The sequence below is a fragment of the Balaenoptera ricei genome, chromosome 6, assembly GCF_028023285.1.
Source record: "Balaenoptera ricei isolate mBalRic1 chromosome 6, mBalRic1.hap2, whole genome shotgun sequence".
Classification (NCBI taxonomy): domain Eukaryota; kingdom Metazoa; phylum Chordata; class Mammalia; order Artiodactyla; family Balaenopteridae; genus Balaenoptera; species Balaenoptera ricei.
In genome coordinates, this window is record NC_082644.1 from 102,188,616 (window position 1) to 102,209,816 (window position 21,201).

The window sequence follows — 21,201 nt, forward strand, 5'->3', positions numbered from 1 at the left end:
TTGATAAAATATACCTCAATATCACCTCACACCAGTCAGAATGGTCATCATCAAAAAATCTACAAACAATAAATGCTAGAAAAAAGAAAATGCTGGAGAGGGTGTGGAGAAAAGGGAACCCTCTTGCACTGTTGGTGGGAATGTAAATTGATACAGCCACTATGGAGAACAGTATGGATGTTCCTTAAAAAACTAAAAATAGAACTACCATACGACCCAGCAATCCCACTACTGGGCATATACCCTGAGAAAACCATAATTCAAAAAGAGTCATGTACCACAATGTTCACTGCAGCTCTATTTACAATAGCCAGGACATGGAAGCAACCTAAGTGTCCATTGACAGATGAATGGATAAAGAAGATGTGGCACATATATTCAATGGAATATTACTCAGTCATAAAAAGAAACGAAATTGAGTTATTTGTAGTGAGATGGATGGACATAGAGACTGTCATACAGAGTGAAGTAAGTCAGAAAGAGAAAAACAAATACCGTATACTAACACATATATATGGAATCTAAAAAAAAAAAAAAAAAAAAAGGCTCTGAAGAACCTAGGGGCAGGACAGGAAAAAACATGCAGACATAGAGAATGGACTTGAGGACACAGGGAGGGGGAAGGGTAAGCTGAGACGAAGTGAGAGAGTGGCATTGACATATATACACTCCAAATGTAAAATAGATAGCTAGTGGGAAGCAGCCGCATAGTACAGGGAGATCAGCTTGGTGCTCTGTGACAACCTAGAGGGATGGGATAGGGAGGGTGGGAGGGAGACGGAAGAGGGAGGAGATATGGGGATATATGTATATGTATAGCTGATTCACTTTATTATAAAGCAGAAACTAACACGCCATTGTAAAGCAATTATACTCTAATAAAGATGTTTAAAAAAAAAAGTTTCATGGCTGAGCAGAATCTTCGGAGGTGGTTTTGGGGGGACACTGAGTCCACCATCTCCCCAGATTGCTGGCATTCTGATTAGAGTCCACCATCTCCCCAGATTGCTGGCATTCTGATTAAAGGCACCTTTTTCTTCTACCATTCGTAAGTATGTAATTGATTTTGTAAATGGCGAGCAGTGGGACCCAATTCACCTGATTTATTCAGTAACAAAAGCAGCACCTGGGAGGTGAACCTGCCGGCAGCCTTCCTACAGGAGGAAAACCCATGATATATCTCTCTCAAACTGTTGCAAGAAATTCAACGGGCTGACTCTGCCATCCTCAGCCAGATGGTTCTGACCACTCTGAGGTGGCTAGATACAATCCAGCTGGTGTCAGGGAACAAACTAGACTGACTGTCCTTAGGCAGACCCTCCGAATGGACATAATTGGGAACTTGAAGGCTTACCAGTTGACTGGTAACTACTGTCAACCTATGCTTTCCGACTGATGTATTGATAGATCCTATTTCAGAGGCCCTCCCCCCTGCCCAAACTGTAAACTTTCCAAGGACACTATCTGTGCAATTGCTAATACATCCTGCCCCACTTGGATTAATGTTTTGGATAATACAGAACCTTAAGGAGAAAGCCACTTGGCTTTCTAAGGTAGACACTGATAGTTGAACTTTGTTCAGCTGGAACCTTGGGGGACATAGCTGAAGTCAATATTTCAGGGTGACCAGCAGGTCTAATTCTGCATAGAATACAAATTAAATGGATCTGGTGTGAGCTCCTGTTGGCTTAATTAATCATAATGGCTGACTCAATGGTATATTCATAGGAAAACTTGCCAGAAGCCAGATAATATAGAAACCAGGGGTGGATATCATTGGGAAGGTAATCCTCAATAGCATTTCTATATATCTTGTGACATTTGTGTGGCAAACAGCCTGGGAAGACAGATAATGTCCCTCTCTAGGGCAGAGGACATGTCTATTTCTTGACCAGGATTGCAAAGATAGTGATCACCATTGGCACTTGGATGTCCAATAGGCATCTCAAACTTATCTAAATCTGAACTGATCTTCTCTCCTAAGCCTGTAACTCCTGTGGTTTTCAACTAATGTCAACTCAACTTTTCCTGTCACTTGGGTTGGAAATCTAACATTCTTATTAGAATGTCATTCTTTCTCCTCTTTCCCTCACACTATGTGTCCCATCCATCATGAAATCCTATTGGCTCTCTCAAAATAATTGTCCCTCATTTTTACAGAACTAGAATAAAGAATCCTAAAATTTATATGGAACCATAAAAGACCAAATATTGCCAAGCAATTTGGAAAAAGAACAAAGCTGGAGGCAGAGCCCTCCCAGACTTCAGACAATACTACAAAGCTACAGTAATCAAAACAGCATGGTATTGGCACAAAAACAGACATATGGATCAATGGAACAGAATAGGGAGCCCAGAAATAAACCCACACACCTATGGTCAATTAATCTTCAACAAAGGAGGCAAGAGTATACAATGGAGAAAAGAGAGTCTCCTCAGCAAGTGGTGTTGGGAAAGCTGGACAGCTGCATGTAAATCAATGAAGTTAGAACACTCCCTCACACCATACACAAAAAATAAACTCAAGATGGCTTAAAGACTTAACTGTAAGACACAACACCATAAAACTTTTAGAACATAGGCAAAACGTTCTCTGACATAAATTGTACCAATGTTTTCTTAGGTCAGTCTCCCAAGGCAGTAGAAATAAAAGCAAAAATAAACAAATGGGACCTAATCAAACTTATAAGCTTTTGTGCAATGAAGGAAACAATAAACAGAACAAAATACTTATGAACAGCTAGAAAATATTTGCAAATGATGCGATTGACAAGAGTTTAATTTCCAAAATATACAAACAGCTCATACAACTCAATAACAAACAACCCAATCGAAAAATGGGCAGGGGACCTAACTTTCTCCAAAGAAGACATACAGATGGCCAACAGGCACATGAAAAGATGCTCAACATCACTAATTAGAGAAATACAAATCAAAACTACAATGAGGTACCACCTCACACTGGTCAGAATGGCCATCATTAAAAAGTCCACAAATAACAAATGCTGAAGAGGGTGTGGAGAAAAGCGTACACTCCTACACTGTTGGTGGGAATGTAAATTGGTGCAGCCACTATGGAAAACAGTATGGAGGTTCCCCCCAAAACTAAAAATAGAGTTGCCATATGATCTTGCAATCCCACTCTTGGGCATATATCCAGAGAAAACTATAATTTGAAAAGATACACACACCCTAATGTTCATAGCAGCACTATTTACAATAGCCAAGACATGGAAGCAACCTAAATGTCCATCAACAGATGAATGGATAAAGAAGATGTAGCACATATATATCAATACAATGGAATACTACTCAGCCATAGAAAAGAATGAAATAATGTCATTTGCAGCAATATGGATGGACCTAGAGATTATCATACTAAGTGAAGTAAGTCAGACAGAGAAAGACAAATATCATATGATATCATTTATATGCGGACTCTAAAATATGACACAAACGAACTTATCTACAAAACAGAAACAAACTCACAGACATAGGGAACAGACTTGTGGTCACCAAGGGGGAGGGGGGGTGGAGGAGGGCTGGAGTGGAAGTCTGGGATTATCAGATGCAAACTATCATACATAGAATGGATAAACAACAAGATCCTACTGTATAGCACAGGGAACTATATTCAATATCCTGTGATAAACCATAATGGAAAAGAATATGAAAAAGAATGTATATATATAACTCAACCACTTTGCTATACAGTAGAAATTAACACAACATTGTAAATCAACTATACTTCAATAAAATAAATTAAAAAAAACAAAAAACCAAAATGGTTATCTCTCAGTATCTGCAGGGGGAATTGGTTCCGTTCCAGGATCCCCTGCATTTGCTCAAGTCCCTTATATAAAATGACATAGCACAGTTGGCCCTCCGAAACTGTGAATGGACATCCAGACATTTGCCACTTCTCACTGCCTCCCCTACCCCTACCCTGGTACCAGTCTGGATGGCTGGCGGCAGAGGTGGTGCCAAAGGGCATCTCTGATCCATCTTCCAAGATGAACAAGAGAACAAAACAAAGAGAAACAGTAATACCATTGAACATATACAATTGCTAGGCACTGTTTTACATGTGTTAATCCTTACAAAAACCAAATGACGTAAGTACTTTCATAATCTTATGTTACAGATGAGAAAACAAGCACGGGGAATAGGAAGCTTACTCAAGATCACATATCTAGACTCTGACAAAGCTGTGATTCAGCCCTGGAGAGTCAGGATTTGAGTTCATGATATTAACTACCATGAGAGACTCTTCTCTTCATATAAAAGTTGAAATTGATGGATTAGAAAAAACAAAGTTGAACAAATAAAACCCAAAACTGGCTCTTTGAAAAGAGCAGTGAAGTATAAAAATCTCTGGCAAGATTGATTCAGATATTCAGTAAAAATATGATTGAGAATGAGAAAGGCAACATACCTCACAACATAATTAGAAGAGACGAGATGTATACATGAGAATATTAGGTATAACTCTGTGGCAATAAACTTGAAAACCTAGAGGAATTTTGCTTAGTGTCCAAAATGGACTCCATGTATTCGGCAGGATAGTCATGTTATATTGTGGTAACAACCTTCAAATTTCAGTGGCTTACCACCATAAAGGTTTCTCTCTCAAACCAAACCACCCATCACAAGATGGCTGAGGACTCCAGACTTTGGACCATCATTCTCTGGGACCAGGTAGATGGAGTAGCCATGGGGTGCTGGCAATGTGACAAAGGGAGAGATGGATAAATTGCACACTGGCTCTCAAAACTCCTGCCAAGGAATGACACACATCACTTCTCCTAACATGTTACTGGCCAAAGAAGTCACATGTTCACACTCAACTCCCAGGTCAGGGTGTGGGTGGAGAGAGCAAACCTACCGTGTGCCCCAGGGGAAAAGCAGAAATAAAGGCATATGCTACAGAATGTTCTCCCAGTCTTCTGGTTTTTAATACCCAAATCCTTATGGAGTATTTCTCTCTCTCAATATAATGGGGTTTTTTGGCAGTTCTTTGGGGGAAAACTTATGTTTACATTAAAAAAATACAGTGCAACATTTTTAACAATCCGGAAAAAGCTTAGGTTGTATTCCACATACAACTGGTAGAACTTCAGGATCATCAACAAAAGTGATATGCATCTCATATTCTAAGAAAAGCATCACAGGCTTAGGTGAACACAAGGTAACCCTGTTAGTTTTTGGTGATGAAATAGCAATGTTTTAAGCTTTTTATTCCCAACATTACAGTTTACTGTTTATTTCATATAAGCACTTAATGTGTCTTATCTGGATTTTAGGAAACTGTTGGGAAGTTTTGGGTTCTGTGTTACACACTACAATTTTTTCTACTTAAAATTCCAAGTGTTGGTGAGGATATGGAGGAACTGGAACTCTCATAAACTGCTGATGAAAATGTAAAATGGTATGACCACTCTAGAAAAATCTGTCAGCTTCTTACAAAAATTAAACATACACCTACCCTATGACCCAGCCATTCCACTCCTAGGTATAACCCAAGAGAAATGTAAACATATGTCCATAAAGGGATTTGTAAATGAATGTTCAGAGTAGTTACTTGTAATAGCCAAGAACTAGGAAACAACCCAAATGTCCATCAACTGATGAATGTGTAAACAAATTGTGGTATATCCATCCAACAGAGCGTTATTCAGCAATAAAAAAGAACAGACTATTAATAAACACAACGTAAATAAATCTCAAAATAATTATGCCAGGTGAAAGTAGAACAACAAAAAAGTACATACTGATGACTGCATTTATATAAATCTCTAGAAGACGCAAACTCTAGAGACAGAAAGTGGACCGGTGGTTGCCGGGGGGCTTGGGTGGCACAGTGGGAGGAAAGGATTACAACGGGACAGAGAAAACTTTTGAGGACGATGGAGATATTCAATATCCTGTCTGCGGTGATGGTTTCATGGGAACATCCATGTAAAAACATCAAATTTTATACTTTAAATATGTGCAGTTGGCTGTCAACTATACCTCAAGAAAGCTATTATTAAAAATAGGAAATAACTTTCCAGTTAGCATTTTCACACAGAACCTCTGATTTCATGAACCTGATTTTCATTTCTGATGTTAAGTGGGAAATGCCTATATTTGGAGGACAAAACTAATGACTTCCCCACACTGTCCTGACTCACGGGCCTCAGAGAGGAGGCTGGAAGGCTATTGTGGGTGGGTGCTTCCTTAGTTCCTAAAGGCATTGGGGTCGCTGGGTAAATGAAGACTGCAAGTTCACTCGCTTCCAGCGCGATGCTAGTTCCCCACCAGGCCCTGGTTCTGAGGTTCCAATTTTGGACATAGCTAGGGTAGCCCTGGGCTCTGATAGGCAAAATTTCTGGTTCCCAAACACATCTGGGGGCTACCTCTAACCCGCAGGCAGCAGAGAACAACCAACCACCCACTGGCTGTAGGTTCTGCCAACACAGGGCCCCTGCAGGCCCTAATTCTAAGCTCTGCAACTCCTGCGTTGAGAGGTCTAGGGGATTCTAGACACCCAGGTTCTAAAAAGATTCTGTACCAGCCTCATACTTCCCTGTCAACCCACGGCCCTCTTGGGTGGCCTTCCCCTCCATGCTCCACATCGACTTAGTTTCTCCGGCTCGCAGGGAATCCGAGGGACCTCAGCATGAGCCCCTGGCCCCAGGCTTTCCGGAAGAGGCCTCCCAAAGTGGCGCGTGGCCTCTTCGCTCCGGACCCTGCCCTGGCCCTAGGACACCGGGCTCTTTCAGAGCAGCGCGCGGGCGGCAGCGGCTGCGATGCGCACGATCGGCCACCAGGCGGCGCCAGGCCTCCCGCAAATGTCCTTGGGGCGTCGCGCCAGGCTCCGCGCCTCTGCCCACCCCGAGGGGCCCGCCACCGGCTGCATCTCTCCCAGCTGCGTGGAGACAAGCCTGAACCATCGGCTTTCGGGAGGCCACCTGTGAGGGGACCTAAGACATTCTCTGGTGCTCCTCTGGGCACCGGGAGAATACGAAGGGGCCAATCTGCAATTTCGTCTCCTACTGTTTACCTCCCGGCCGGCAAGCCTGCATCTGCAGAGCATTGTTTGAGGTCTCCGCGGCTCCAGTTCTAGAATTCTAGTTTAGGGCTATGTGGTGGAACCAACTCATTCCATCCTTACATAAGCACTTTTTCAGCTTTGGCTGCACCTTTGAATCACGTGGGGAGCTTTAAAAAAATCTTGATGCCGGGGACATATGGAACTTCCGCTCACTTTCACTGATTAAAGCAAGGCACAAGGCCAGATCTAATTTCCATGTGCCTAGAAGAAACATAAATCTTTGGTGGACGACACAAATATCACAGCCCTAGAGGAATAGAAAACTAGAAGAAACCAGTTACCAAAGATGATGGCCCAATGGTTTTACGGACACATTTTTTGTAATTTAATGATAGTCTCTAAAGAACAAATCCTCCCAAAGCTATTTGAATCATTTTCGGGTGGAAAACTCCCTTATATGTTTTATGAAGTTAGCGTTATCATAAAATCAAAATCTGATAAGAATCATTCAATAAAAATACACTATGGATGAATCTCAATTATGGAGATAGATACAAAAATTACAATTATTAGCAAACTGAATCAAGAAATGTATTAAAAGAATAATAACAGCCAACACATTAGATAGTACGTACTGTGTGTCAGGCCCTATTCCAAATGCTTTGTAATATTAACTAATTTTATCTTCACAATAATCTATTATTTAGGTATTATGATGATTATCATTCCCCTTTTACAGATAGGGAAGACATAAGTGGACTTGTATTATATTCCTTGCTTTAGAGCTGAGATGAAAAAGTACAGTGAAGGAGTATTGCAAGCAGCAGCTCAGTGGTGGGGGGAAGCTTTCTACATATTTTTTCCTGGCCTTAAAGGAATGTGGAGATGTGGACATAGCTGTCAGTTTGCGGAAGAGGTATAGCAATATATGTATCATACAACATGACCACTAATGTAGTAATTTCTTTGTTTTTGTTGAGCTGAGACTCATTTATCTACAAGAGTCTGAGTCAAATTAGTCAAACTGATTTGAGGGAACATAAAACAGTAAAGCACACACTTTACTGTCTGTAAAGGCTGTCTCCTGAGCCTCCCACACACAGTCCCTCCTTTTCTTCTGAACCCTGCAAATCTGCTCTTCCATTTTTTTTTTTTAATATTTTATTTATTTATTTATTTTTGGCTGTGTTGGGTCCTCGTTTCTGTGTGAGGGCTTTCTCTAGTTGCAGCAAGCGGGGGCCACTCCTCATCGCGGTTCACGGGCCTCTCACTGTTGCGGCCTCTCTTGTTGCGGAGCACAGGCTCCAGACGCGCAGGCTCAGTAATTGTGGCTCACAGGCCTAGTTGCTCCGCGGCATGTGGGATCCTCCCAGACCAGGAACCGAACCCGTGTCCCCTGCATTGGCAGGCAGACCCCCAACCACTGCGCCACCAGGGAAGCCCTGCTCTTCCATTTTTATCTGTATATACAGAGACCTCTAGTGCCTTCAGCCCACCCAGGCTCAGCACAGAAGACTGGGTCACATTCCAGAAACATCCATCTCCCTCCATCTGGACAAGTTTTGTACCTACCATGTCAGTAACTTCTTGAATCTCAGCTTTTTTCAAGACCCCCAGGAGGCTGGACAGAAATGGAATGGGAGTAGCACGATGGCCGGGTTGTAGGAGGCGGGGAAGAAGGGTCATGGATTCCCTGCTCTTCTCTCAGAGGTTGACTGCTAAACCTGCTCTTCGTGTGTGTGTGTGTGTGTGTGTGTGTGTGTGTGTGTGTGACAACTAGGCCCCATTCCCAGAGCCCAGTGTTTTATGAAGAGATTTTCTGAAGCAATCTCCTTAGAGTTCCCATCTCTCCAATTTCACCAATGGGAAAAATGCTACAGGCCCCACATTCTTTGGTGTGAGCTGAGACACACTTGTGCAAATATTAGGACAAGACAAGGGAGAAAGAGGATGGGTTCTCTAATCCTTCCCGTGTAGGTCAGGAAGGCCACTTATTGAGGCAATAAACATGGCACGCCTGTGTCATGCTAAGCGCTGTTTCAGCTGTTGGATACGCAGTGAATAAAAGAAACTCCTTGACTTTGTAGCATTTACATTCTAGAGGGAGTGGGTATAGGCAATAAACAAATAAGTATGAGAGGCCAGTCAGGAAAGGTGGGGAAAGAGTGCTAATTATACTTGGGGTTTGGAGGAGTCCTCTGTGTGAGGTGACACAGAGGGGCCAGAAGGCTGTGAGGTAGCAGGTCATGCAGGTATCTGGGGGACGAGTATTTCATACAAAGGAAGCAGCAAGGACTGGGGTCCAGAGATGGGTTTGCTCGTGGGGTGTTTGAGGAAAACTGTGTGCAGAACTAGTTCAGGTTTAACGGAAACATGGGAAAAGGAAGGTAGTTGTGTTAGGTTGTGGGAACCCTGGCAGCTGGATAATCCGCATCAGCACTGCTGACTAGACCTTGTTTCCGGGGCCAGGCTCTCCTGAACAAGCCGGCACTCCATTCTCTGTCTTTCTTTACCAAGTGGTTAGCCAGTGGTTGTCTACTATTACCAAAATAGATCCATCATACATATTTGAAACCAACAAAACAATGTTTCTGAAATGCCAAATTTTAAGAACGACAGCTAGCATCCTGATGGGGCTGCCCCCAGGAGCAGACAATTTCAACTAAAGATCTGTCCTGGGACACGAGAATCAAGTGACAAAGTCCCCTAAGCCAAAAATAGAGATTTGGAGTCTTCATCATGGTCTCTGAAACCCCCAAATAACCTCAGGGTGTCCTAGTTTGATATTTATTCTGGAAGTTTATTTGACATTTATCTAAATTCCCTCCATTCAGGTTTAAGTTATTCATAATATTTAAAGGGGAGCGGTAACAGAACAACTTAAAAATATCTCCTTAATCCACAATCCTATCATTTCATGCCCATTTAATTGAAGGCATTCTGAGGGGTTCAATTTGAGGAACTTGTTTATTTGGGAGAAAATGCAGTACAAATAACTATCGTAAATAACAGTCAGGGGAAAGAGCAGGATGTAGAAAAGGGAATCAGCAAACTTTTTCTTTAAGGGCCAGATAGTGAATATTTTAGGCTTTGCACGCCAAGAGGCAAAATTGAAGATATTATGTAGATACTAATATAGTAATAGAGAAAACCCATTTCCAAATTTTCTGATAAAATTCAAAATATAATATTGAGGACAATTTAAAAAAAAACACAGGCCTATTAATAAGAAGAATACAATTCTGTTTTAGACTAACATCTTGCTTAATTGGGGTTAAAAATTAGTGTTTCTAATCTCACATCAATTGCAAATGTTCTTGGCTCAGGGCCTATAAACAAATAGGCAGGGAGCTGAATTTGGCCTGTGGGCCATAGTTTGCCAACCCCTGGTATAGAAAATATGGTTTCAATAGTTAAAGTATTCCTGGAGGTTCTGGCTGAAGTTATAAGAAGAGAGGAAAAAAAAGAGATGTGTAAGGATTGGAAGAGATACACTGACATTACTTGCAGATAATATGATCATATATAGGTACCCATAAAGCCAACAGAATCCCCAAAGTATTAGGACTAATTTTATTATAACTAACGAAAAATTTCATCAAGGTTGCTAGAGAGATCAACTTACAAAACTCAGTAACATTTCTCTATACCAGCAAAAACTCATGATAATAACTAACAGTTAAAAAAACAAAAAATTAAACAACAACAAAAAACCTGTGAAAGTATATAGGAATTAACAACTGAGAATACACCAGAAGATCACCAAGGAGAGACCTTTAAAACTCTAAGAAAAGACACAGAAGGTGATTTGAACACATTTATAGACACTGGGCTCACTTGGTTTTGGTCCAGGGAGCCCCATGTCATATTTCTGACCTCCAAAACTGTAATATAATAAACTTGTGCTGTTTGAAGCCATCAAATTTGTGGTTATTTGTTGCAGCAGAAACTAATATAGGACCCATTTCTCCTGTCCAGCTGGATGCCAAGAATAGAGCTTCCTAACTGTATCTTTGATACAGCAGCAGAGTTTCCTAACATAAAATTTTAACTCTTGGAAGGGAGTGCAGCACATATGATCTACTGTGCAATCCTAACTCACACTTGCCTGCATTTGGAATATGATTTTGTGGTGCTCTTTGCAGTAGACTTATTTCCCTTCCTTTAATCGACTCAATTTGTTTTCAGGCCCTAAGAATGTGTTCATGGGCAGTGAGGTGGTAGTAGGGTGATAAGGAACTAACAAAACACAATTTAGGATTTCAATATCATGATGGAAAATCCCCTATGGCTGCGGTCCCCAACCGTTTTGGTAAAAGGGACTGGTTTCGTGGAAGACAATTTTTCCACGGACGGGGCAGGGGGGATGGTTCAGGCGGTAATGCGAGCGATGGGAGGGGCAGGTGAAGATTCGCTCCCTCGCCTGCCGCTCACCTCCTGCTGTGCAGGCCGGTTCCTAACAGGCCGAGGACTGGTACCGGTCTACGGCCCGGCCAGGGGGTTGAGGACCCCTGCCCTATGGGACTTGGCTGTGAGCTTGGCCCTCCATCCCTGAGCAAAGTGGACCAGGAAGCATTAGAGATCCCAATGATGGCTGATTCCAAGATGGGCTGGGACCTGGCACCCTTTGCTGCAGTGCTTGCACCTGGACAAACGTCTCCTCCCACAACAGAATACAAAGAAACGATAAGGGGCTGGAAATAGCTGCACACATGCACAGTCAGGGTAATTATGAACAATAAGATACAAAAAAGCCACAAACAAACTGCCATTTCTGAGGTGCTAAGAGCAAAAGCAGGGTACTGCGCATGGTCCCTGCACACAGCACCCCCACGGGGGTGCGCGGACCATCTAAGCCGCCCCTCCCGCTCAACCTGCAGACCCGCCCCTGTTGTTATCCTATTTAAGGAACAAGCTCGTCCCCTCTCCGGGAGAAAATAAGGGCACCTGTTTCTTGTTTTCACTCCCTCACGCTGCAGCAAGCACGAGACCCAGTAAAGCCTTGTTTGAATTCCTCGTCTGGCTTCTTACCAATTTCTATTGATTAAAGAGTCCGAGGACCCAAATCAGTAACAATTCCACCGTAAATTTCATTTGATCCCTGATTTCTGTAGATATTCTAGAAAAATTTTAAAGTTTTGAAAACTCAATGTCTTTCTGTCTTTTGGGTAAAATGATAACTGATTTGGGTTGACATTAGCGAGATGGTGGAATAGGAGATGCCAGCCCTCGTAACCCCACAGACGCACCTATTTTAACAACCACTCATGGACATGAATACCTTTATGAGTGTCCGGAAGTACAACAGAGAGGTTCTAGCACCCAGATAGAGCAAAATAATTGAAGAAAGTAAGAACAGTTTCACTTTACCTGCATCTCCCCTCTCCCAAGGCAGCGTAGCACTGGCGTCTCTGGGAGCTTGTTAGAAGGTGGAATCTCAGGCCCCACCCCAGACCTGCTAAATCAGAGCCTGCTGTTTAACAAGTTCCCAGGTGATTCGTATGCACATTATAAGAAGCGCTGTGTTATCTTACATATAATAGAAATCCATAAATAATGTATTGCATTGTTCTGTGTGTTATTTTAAAGTTATATATGGGACTTGCCTGGTGGCGCAGTGGTTAAGAATCCTCCTGCCAATGCAGGGAACACCGGTTTGAGCCCTGGTCCGGGAAGATCCCACATGCCGCGGAGCAACTAAGCCCGTGCGCCACAACTACTGAGCCTGCGCTCTAGAGCCCGCGAGCCACAACTACTGAAGCCCGCGTGCATAGAGCCCGTGCTCCGCAACAAGAGAAGCCACCGCAATGAGAAGCCCACGTACCGCAACGGAGTAGCCCCGCTCGCCGCAACTAGAGAAAGCCCGCGTGCAGCAACAAAGAGCCAATGCAGCCAAAAATAAAATAAGTAAATAAATTATTTTTAAAAAATTATATAAATGGTGTCATACTGCACATATCATTCAACAACTGGCTTTTTTCATCTTACAATTTGTTTTTGAGATCTAACAATGTTAATATAGGTCTAGTACATTTCCTTTTAACTTGCTGAAGAAAATTCACATTTATGTTACTGATAATGAAATCTATTATTAAGTTATGAAATTAATTCTATCTTCACTAACCCATACTAAATTATGGTTGGGTCTCTTTTTTTTAATAGTAGCCTAGCTAGATAAACAAATTAAATGTCTGAAACAGAGATTTTTTTATCCTTCCCCGGTAAACTGGCTCCTCTAGGTAACTGGAGTAAATGGCAATTTCCATCCTTCCAATTGCTCAGGCCAAAAGCCTTGGGGGCATCCTGTGTGCTACTTAAGTGCACAGCATTAAACCAGGCCTTGCATTTGTGATTTAGCTTGGTGCTTCCCAGAATTCCGGGCGGCACATGCATGAAGTGGGCCTGGGTTCAAGTCCTAAAAATGTTAATACTCTTCAGCTAAAGACCACCAGGAACATACATGTAATTGAAAAACTGGGTTTATTACTGCAGCTGGGAAGAACACTCACCATGGGGAACCATGGGTGTCTCAGTAGGGGCATGTTAGGAAGGACCTCCTGCAGGTTTGGGGGAGGATCTAAGGAAGCTCTAGATTGGGTGCTGTCAGAAAGCAGGGGCAAGTCTATGAATGCATCTCTCAGTAAATCCTATCTATAGGAAGAGAAGACCAGCATGAGGATAAAGCTGTAATTAGTAGAGAAGTAGCAGTGACTCATTTTAGCCAAGAGGGGGGTGTGTTTCTGGATTGCACAATGATTTTTTTTAATGATCTCTGAGTGACCTTGTCTGTGTTGATGTTTCAGGAGATTGTTTATGTCCAACAGAATAACCTGGCCTAGCTGTGAGCATCAGGCCAGCTGGTGATAACCTTGAAGCCTCATGATGGGAGTCAGGCCAATTCCAGGAGAGCAGGGACTGCTCTTTTCTTTCTCAAATGAAAGAAAGAGGTGGTGGTGCCTCCTTTGCAGTCAGCTTCTCTCTGTGACTCCAGGTGAGGGAGAGGAACTGTCCTCAAATTCATTCAGGCTCAGCCCCTGCTTCTCAGAGGTCCACATCTTCAGTCTGCAGCCCCACATGATCGGCCCCAGCCCTGCATGGGTGATCCAGATCCGTCCCCAGACCCCACACCCAGAGGACGATGCTGCTCTGGCCTGTTTACCCACATCGTTCCTGTCTGTTTTCTTTCTTTTTGTTCCTCTTGAAAAGGACTGCTCTGTTTCTGATCCACAGACATCTTCACTCCTTGCTTTTGAGTGTCCTTAACATTTCATGCCTCATTTGCATAAAATGTTTGGGGTTGAGGTATAGGTTTCAGTGAGAGCTCATCTGCCAACTTGATCTGGGAACCCCTGAGGGTCTTTTTGTGCCTCCCGATTGGCTGTAGTTTCCTGACACGTGTATGGCTGTAATCTCCAGCCATTTCCCATCATCAACGTGGCCCTCTTGTGCATTGATTACTATTGTTGTTAATGTTCTAAGCATTCTCAAGGATATGCTAGGCCATGCCCTTCTGGGTATCAGCTGCTCTGTCCCTTAAATGCAAACTTTTAAAAAATAGGTGATCCTAGCATGACTGGTTGACTTTCTACATAGCCTTTTGTCATATTTCAGCAAACCAGACTGAGCACTTAAGTCAGGAGTAATAAGTCTGAACCTAACTTACTCTTCTGATCTGGAGGCAGAGTAAGAGGTGAGGAGAGTCAGATGCCTAGAAAGCCTCCTCTTGTTAACATAAGCCTTATGTCCATAATGAATGAGTCATTCTTTCTGCATGACAACCCCTACCCACATCTTGCTCTGCCCCAACATCCATGTGTAACTCTTACACTGTTTTTATCATCAGCTGATGTTGGGAAAGGATTATAACTGGAAGAGGATCTTTAATTTCCCTTTCTCCAAAGTCTGTAAGCTCCCCAAAGAAGAGGTTAATAACACTTAGCCTCCTTGATGCCTCCTGAATGTACCACATATAGATTGCTGAAGATAAGTGTTGTTCACATTTCATGGAATCTCACTTAACACGTTCACAGTAGATAAAAGCAGTGGTTGAAGGAGGTTTTCCAAGAGTATGAAAAAACACTGACCAAGAGAAAGATAAATACCATATGATATCACTTATATGTGCAATTCAAAACATGACACAGGGACTTCCCTGGTGGTCCAGTGGGTAAGACTCCGCGCTCCCAGTGCAGGGGGCCGGGGTTTGATCCCTGATCAGGGAACTAGATCCCACATGCATGCCGCAACTAAGAGTCTGCATGCCACAACTAAGAAGTCCACATGCCGCAACTAAAGATTCCACATGCTGCAACGAAGATCCCACGTGCCGCAATGAAGACCTGGAGCAGACAAAGTAAATATTAAATAAATAAATAAATATGACACAAATGAACCTATCTGTGAGACAGAAACAGAATCAAAGAGAACAGACCTGTGGTTGCCAAGGGGGCTGGGGGCTGGGGGAGGGATGGAATGGGAGTTTGGGATTAGCAGATGTCAGCTGTTATGTATAGAATGGATAAACAACAAGGTCCTGCTGTATAGCACAGGGAACTATATTCTATATCCTGTAATAAACCATAATGGAAAAGAATATGAAAAAGAATGTATATATGTAAAACTGAATCACTTTGCTGTACAGCAGAAATTAAAACTGTAAATCAACTATACTTCAATAAAATTTAAAAAATGAAGAATTTCAGAAACTAACAGCATCTTATAATGGTAATTTTCAACTTAGATATCATAGATGTGCTTCTACAAAATAAAAGAAAAGAAAAGAAAGAAAGAAAGAAAGAAGGGGCGCTGACCATCTCATAGGATGGATGAGTTAGAGAAGCTGGGGTATAAGGGCATATTCTGAAACATATCGAGCTGGCATCAGCCCCAGCAGCATCTATCTCTCAGTACCCCCACTGAAAAAGAGAATTCTAGGATGGAGCAATTTATAGGGCAAGTCTTATAGTTTGCCTTATCAGGTCACTAAGAAATGGGCAAATCAAAAGGCAAGTAGCACTCATGGGGACAGAGAATTACTGCAGACGAGGGAGAATCCTGAAACTCAGGGAAGATTCTGAGAAGCTAGAGGAAGATTATGGACACATGGCCAAGGAAGTCCCCACATTTGCTTCCTGTCAACCCCACATCTCTTAACATAAACAAAGACAAATCACATGACTGAAAGGTGAATCATTTATTGACCAGGTAGAGGAAGGTCTTATTCATGGTACTGTTGTCCTGAATATGGCAAAGAGAGTTAGAAATTTGCAGGAAACTTTGATTCGTGGTGAGCTGATGAGTCTTCCTAGATAATTAGGGAAGATCCTGAAGATGCAGAGTTGATGCCTTCACGTGCGATAGTGATGGAAATCAGGTCACAGAACTTGTTGCAAGATGATGTGGGGACCATGGAAGAGAAGATCCTGGAGCCCAAGTGAGGTGGCACTCACTCAGTGCTAAATAAGCAGATGAGAACAAGAACACCGAAACTTATTAAGTGCTTCTCGGACTGAACTGAGGACAAAGAGAATTTCTATTACAAAAAAAAAAAAAAAATGTTGAAGAAATAGTTATCAACCTGCATTCTAACCCATGTTATTTGCCAGAATAGGGGTAGGGAAGGTGTTAAGTAAATGACTTTTTTTTTTTTTCTATTGCTGATCCCATCTTAACCTTCCCCCAGTTGAGTCTATGAAAAGAAGAAAAGAAGCAATGAAGGATCTTAGGCTTGCTTCTGCCATCCTCAGCATTGGAAATTTTAAAGAATTTTTGACAAATTGAGGAATAATGGCAAAAGCCATAGCAATCTTTTATTAAATGCTTACTTTATGTAAGGCATAATTGCTAATGAAGCCCCAAAATAAATCTGAGGTAGGAGACAGATGAGGAAACTCAAGAGTCTATTTTCCAGGTTGGAAGACAACTGGAAGGTCAGACAACTCTATTCCCAGATTAGAAGTTAAGGATGTGCAGAAAGAAAGGAAGAGATCGAAGGAAGAAAATTTTTCCATAAATTGGAGGGTGAGATGGCCCTCTGGGCGTGGAAGATGGACCACGAACACAGAAATGTATTTGAGTTTCACACTCACACCCTTTTCCCATTTAAAACTTTAAGTCATGATTTTTAGCACATTATCAATTACTGAGCCCTTTTCTCCAGCGTTATATCCACACAGTAACTCTGTAAGGTAGACATCATTCTTTCCCTTTTAATTGCTACATCATTTGCTCAAAAAGCTCATAGCAGGAGTGGATCCTGAACCCAGGTCCTCCAACTCCGAATTTCAAGCTCTCCCAACAGGCTTCCTTACCAAATTATTTTTATTGTAATCTTTGGACATAAACCCCTAATGGTTTTGGGAGGCACGGATCCCTGAGCCAGCCCCTCTCCAGCAGAGCTCACCAACCTGGAGGCCTGGGCCACTCCACTCCCTCGGGCCTGGAGACAGTGATCTACAGAGGCAGAGAAGAGCACATTCAAATACCAACCCTGGTTTATTTCCCAGAATGAAACCAGATGATTCTCCAGGGAAGGACCAAGGGCACTGACTGGGATATTAACTTCTCTTGGATTTTTCCCTTCAGGAACATTCCCATTCAGTAAAATGGGAATTTAGGCAGAGAAAGCCAGAGAGAGCTCAACTTACCGACTTTGGTAATATGGAAACATGTGGAAATATGTTTTCCTTAACAATCCCATATTTTTGGCAAATTTTCACAAACTTTTTCTTGATTTTGGACCCACGTCTGGTTCTCGGGCTGTGGGAAGAGTGACAGTAACTGCTTTGTCTTGTTTATTGGTCACTGAGGCTCTTCAGAGGGGTGGGGTTCCAGCCAGATGGGAAAATGAATGGTACTGATTGGGTGCTTAGGCAGAAGTCTTGGAGATGAAACAATAACCTGTCTTGAATTTGACATCTTTAGGATATCTTTCTGGCATGATGAGAGATTCATCATCTTCCCAACACTGAGCCTGAGAGATTTTACCAAAGGTGAGCATCTATCTTCAGAGGAGGAGAGATGTCCCAGGATAAGATTGGGAAGACCACTCTGTCTCCAGGCTTCCTTCCTTCCCCAGTCTCCCCACCCCACGATGAGTGTCAGCATGAAAATACTCTACCATAGAGCTCCAGCAGTTGGAATGATTCATTGTTGTTGACATTCATGAGATAAAAAATAATATATTCAGTATAGTTCGTTTGAAGTATGCGAAATTTATTGTCTTCATCATCTGTGGAGGAAACAGAACACAGCTCAGAACTCCTTTGGTCCATGGGAAGGAAGTGAAACCCTTTCACTTCCTATTCTCTCCCACAAAACAAATTCAAGTGCATATCCTGGAAGAAATAGAGAGTGATATCTACTGCCTTCCATTTGCATCTCTCTGGGATTCATGAGGCAACGTCTAAGGAACACTGGTAGACTGACCACTAGGGGTAGAAAAATTCAGCCACAGCAGCAGCTTTCCCTCTATCATGCTCCCTGAAACTCACCTACCCTCCCTCAGCCATCTCTGCCAACTGTGTGTCTCTGTCTTCTCTATAAGCCCCATTGCATTATATACCCAGGGTTGTATCCTGAATAATGTGCTGTGGCAATGGCCATCAGACATCATCAGAAAGTGGGCAAGGAATGAGAAGCTGTCCTGCCAATTTACTTTCTTTTTTTTTTTTTGCCAATTTTCTTTTGTTGCAGGAGGTACATGTGACCAAACTGCCTTCTATACCTGATGGTACTGTGTGCCAGGCACTGGCTTTTACACACACATTTCTCCCAAATTCAGGATATTGGCTATTAGATGGCCCCACTGTATTACCTAAACAAGCATATCAGGAACTGATCAAGATCCTGAAGATACTGGGTTTTAGCAAATTCCTTGCAGTTGGAAGTAGAATTTAGAAAGACCTTTTTTTTTTTGCATACTTACAGATAACACTATATACACCATTCTCTCCTGCTTTGTCAGAAAGCAAAGACATTTCAGTACATGCTCCACTTACCCTGTAAAACAGAATGAGCTGATGCCCAAGAGATACTGATGGGGCTGGCTCCTTCACACTCTACCTGTAACTTGAGTTTACGATTCCACTGATTAACTGTTGAACATTTTTGGGTATAGTTTCCAAAGAACTTTTATTTACATTATTCACTTTATTTGCTGCTTTGAGAATGAGTCAACTACTTCTATCACTATTACTCTACCACTACTTCCCACTATTACTATTAAGATAGCTACTTGTTGAGAGAATTAGCTGGGTTCTTACCACGTGCCAGCCTCTCAGATATGTGCCTTATGAACATAACCTCACTTGGTCCTCACAAAAAACCATGAGAGACAATTATTATCATCTTCTTTAACTCTAGGGAAAATTGGGGAAGAAACAGATGAATTTTCTTGGTCACACATATAGATTCAAGAACGAGATAGGCTGTTGATTCTGAATCCTATGCTGTTAACCTATGCTGTCTTGCCACACTACTTATGATTCTGATACCCCTCTACCCCTTACCTCCTCTACTCCTGTTTAAATTCATGCCTGTCACCAATTCTTATCTCTGAATCTAGAAAAGCCACAGGTTCACCAAACCCCAAATCAGTGCCAGATGATGGACCCTGATTTTAGGTACAGGCCCAGAATGTATGTATACGTGTGTGTGTTTGTGTATGTGTGTGTGTGTGTGTGTGTGTGTAGAGGTCCAAGACCATATTCGGGCTTCTGTTTTTTCTTTCCCAAGCAAAAAACCCACTTACTTTGTATGAAATTTAAAGAACAAAGAAATATTTTCCAAGGCATGGATGTGCTCCACAAAAACTCTCATGCTACCATTTTCTTCTACCTTTTCTTCGGTGTCTGAGGCCAAGAGGATGGAATATCACTCCCCTGAAATCTGCAATAAATCAATAAAATGATTGGGTGAGAAAAGAGGAAAGAGATACAACATGAACACTTGTCTCCTTGAACTCTGGCCTGTGGGCCAGGACTCATCATGGTGATGTGAAGATGAAATTAGAACTCAGATCAATTGGCACCACACCTAGGACTCTTTCCACTGTCCCTCCAGTGAGAATGGAGGTACCCAAATGTTGTCGTCTTTTAACATGGCACAACTGCCCTTAGTCTAAGGTCTGAAATCACCCCTTTTGCCTAATATGTCAAGGAACTGCTGCCCTCCAGGAGGGTCACCTTGTTTCAGAATCCTCCAAACCACCCCCAAAATCCAAAGTCACTACTCTCCACTGCCCCTACCTTTGAAATATCGAAGTTGCTTCTCACAACATCAGGGTTTCCTTCCTTGTGGGCACAGACTAGAGTCAGCCCCAGACACAGCAACGGCAGCTTCATCTTGGCAGGGGACAGTGCTGTCTTCTCTGTAGTCACTGGGAGTGAGTCTTTCCCTGACGGTGGCTCCTCTCCCCAGGGCCTCTGTTTTTATATCTGTTCTGGGTCCAGTTTTTTGTCCACAAGGCACCACCTTTCCTCCATGAAGTGGGAGAACCCAAGACTATCTGATCCCAGAGACCCTATAATTATTGACTCCACGACACAGGTTGAGGCTTGATGTCTTTGGCATGAAGGACAGATGGAAGAGGAATAAGTAATGCTTTAGACCCTCAGGTGTGTCTGGCTGGTAGTTACTACTGAAGAAGCTGCATGTAGATTTCCCTAAAATGTGACCCTAGGGATGTAGCTGTGAGTCTGATCAAGGGAAGGGCAAGTAGCAACTCTCTCTTGGTCAAAAAATATTTGACGGATGAATGGATAATTTGAGGAGTATTGCTCTTCCAATAAGGAATTAGGAGATGCTTCCATACCAAAAAAGCAAAAACTATGCCCTCCCATTTGTGGCCGCAAGTTAAGTAGCTGGTCACCAACCACACTAAGACTTCCTTGCCCAAAACCAAAATACTGCATAGAGCATTTTATAAGTGACCCACGGGAAGGGTGACAGTCTGCCAGGAGGCTGAGAAACAACTAGCCTAAGTCATGACTCAGCATGGGTAAAGGGCTTATGGAGTCCATATATGACCAGATAACAATCCATTTATAACAGGTAACTTGATTGAAACTAACGGCTGACTGGAAATGGACTTAGTGACCTTGTCTTTAGTCACACTCTTAATTAATTGAACAAATGACTCATTGAGAAAGCCAGTAGGAACATTC

At 42.5% G+C, this 21,201-nt stretch overlaps 1 protein-coding gene across 1 annotated transcript; it reads right to left on the reverse strand.

Annotated features, from left to right (window-relative positions):
• Positions 1–16,214: 16,214 nt before the first annotated feature.
• LOC132367283 (salivary lipocalin-like) lies at positions 16,215–20,512 on the reverse strand. Its single transcript, XM_059925346.1, is given in 8 exon segments — positions 16,215–16,491; positions 17,443–17,488; positions 17,683–17,768; positions 17,771–17,794; positions 18,156–18,266; positions 18,963–19,036; positions 19,788–19,924; positions 20,284–20,512. Coding segments are annotated over 8 exon segments (660 nt in total). The 5' UTR covers positions 20,380–20,512; the 3' UTR covers positions 16,215–16,405.
• Between the last annotated feature and the right edge of the window lie 689 nt (positions 20,513–21,201).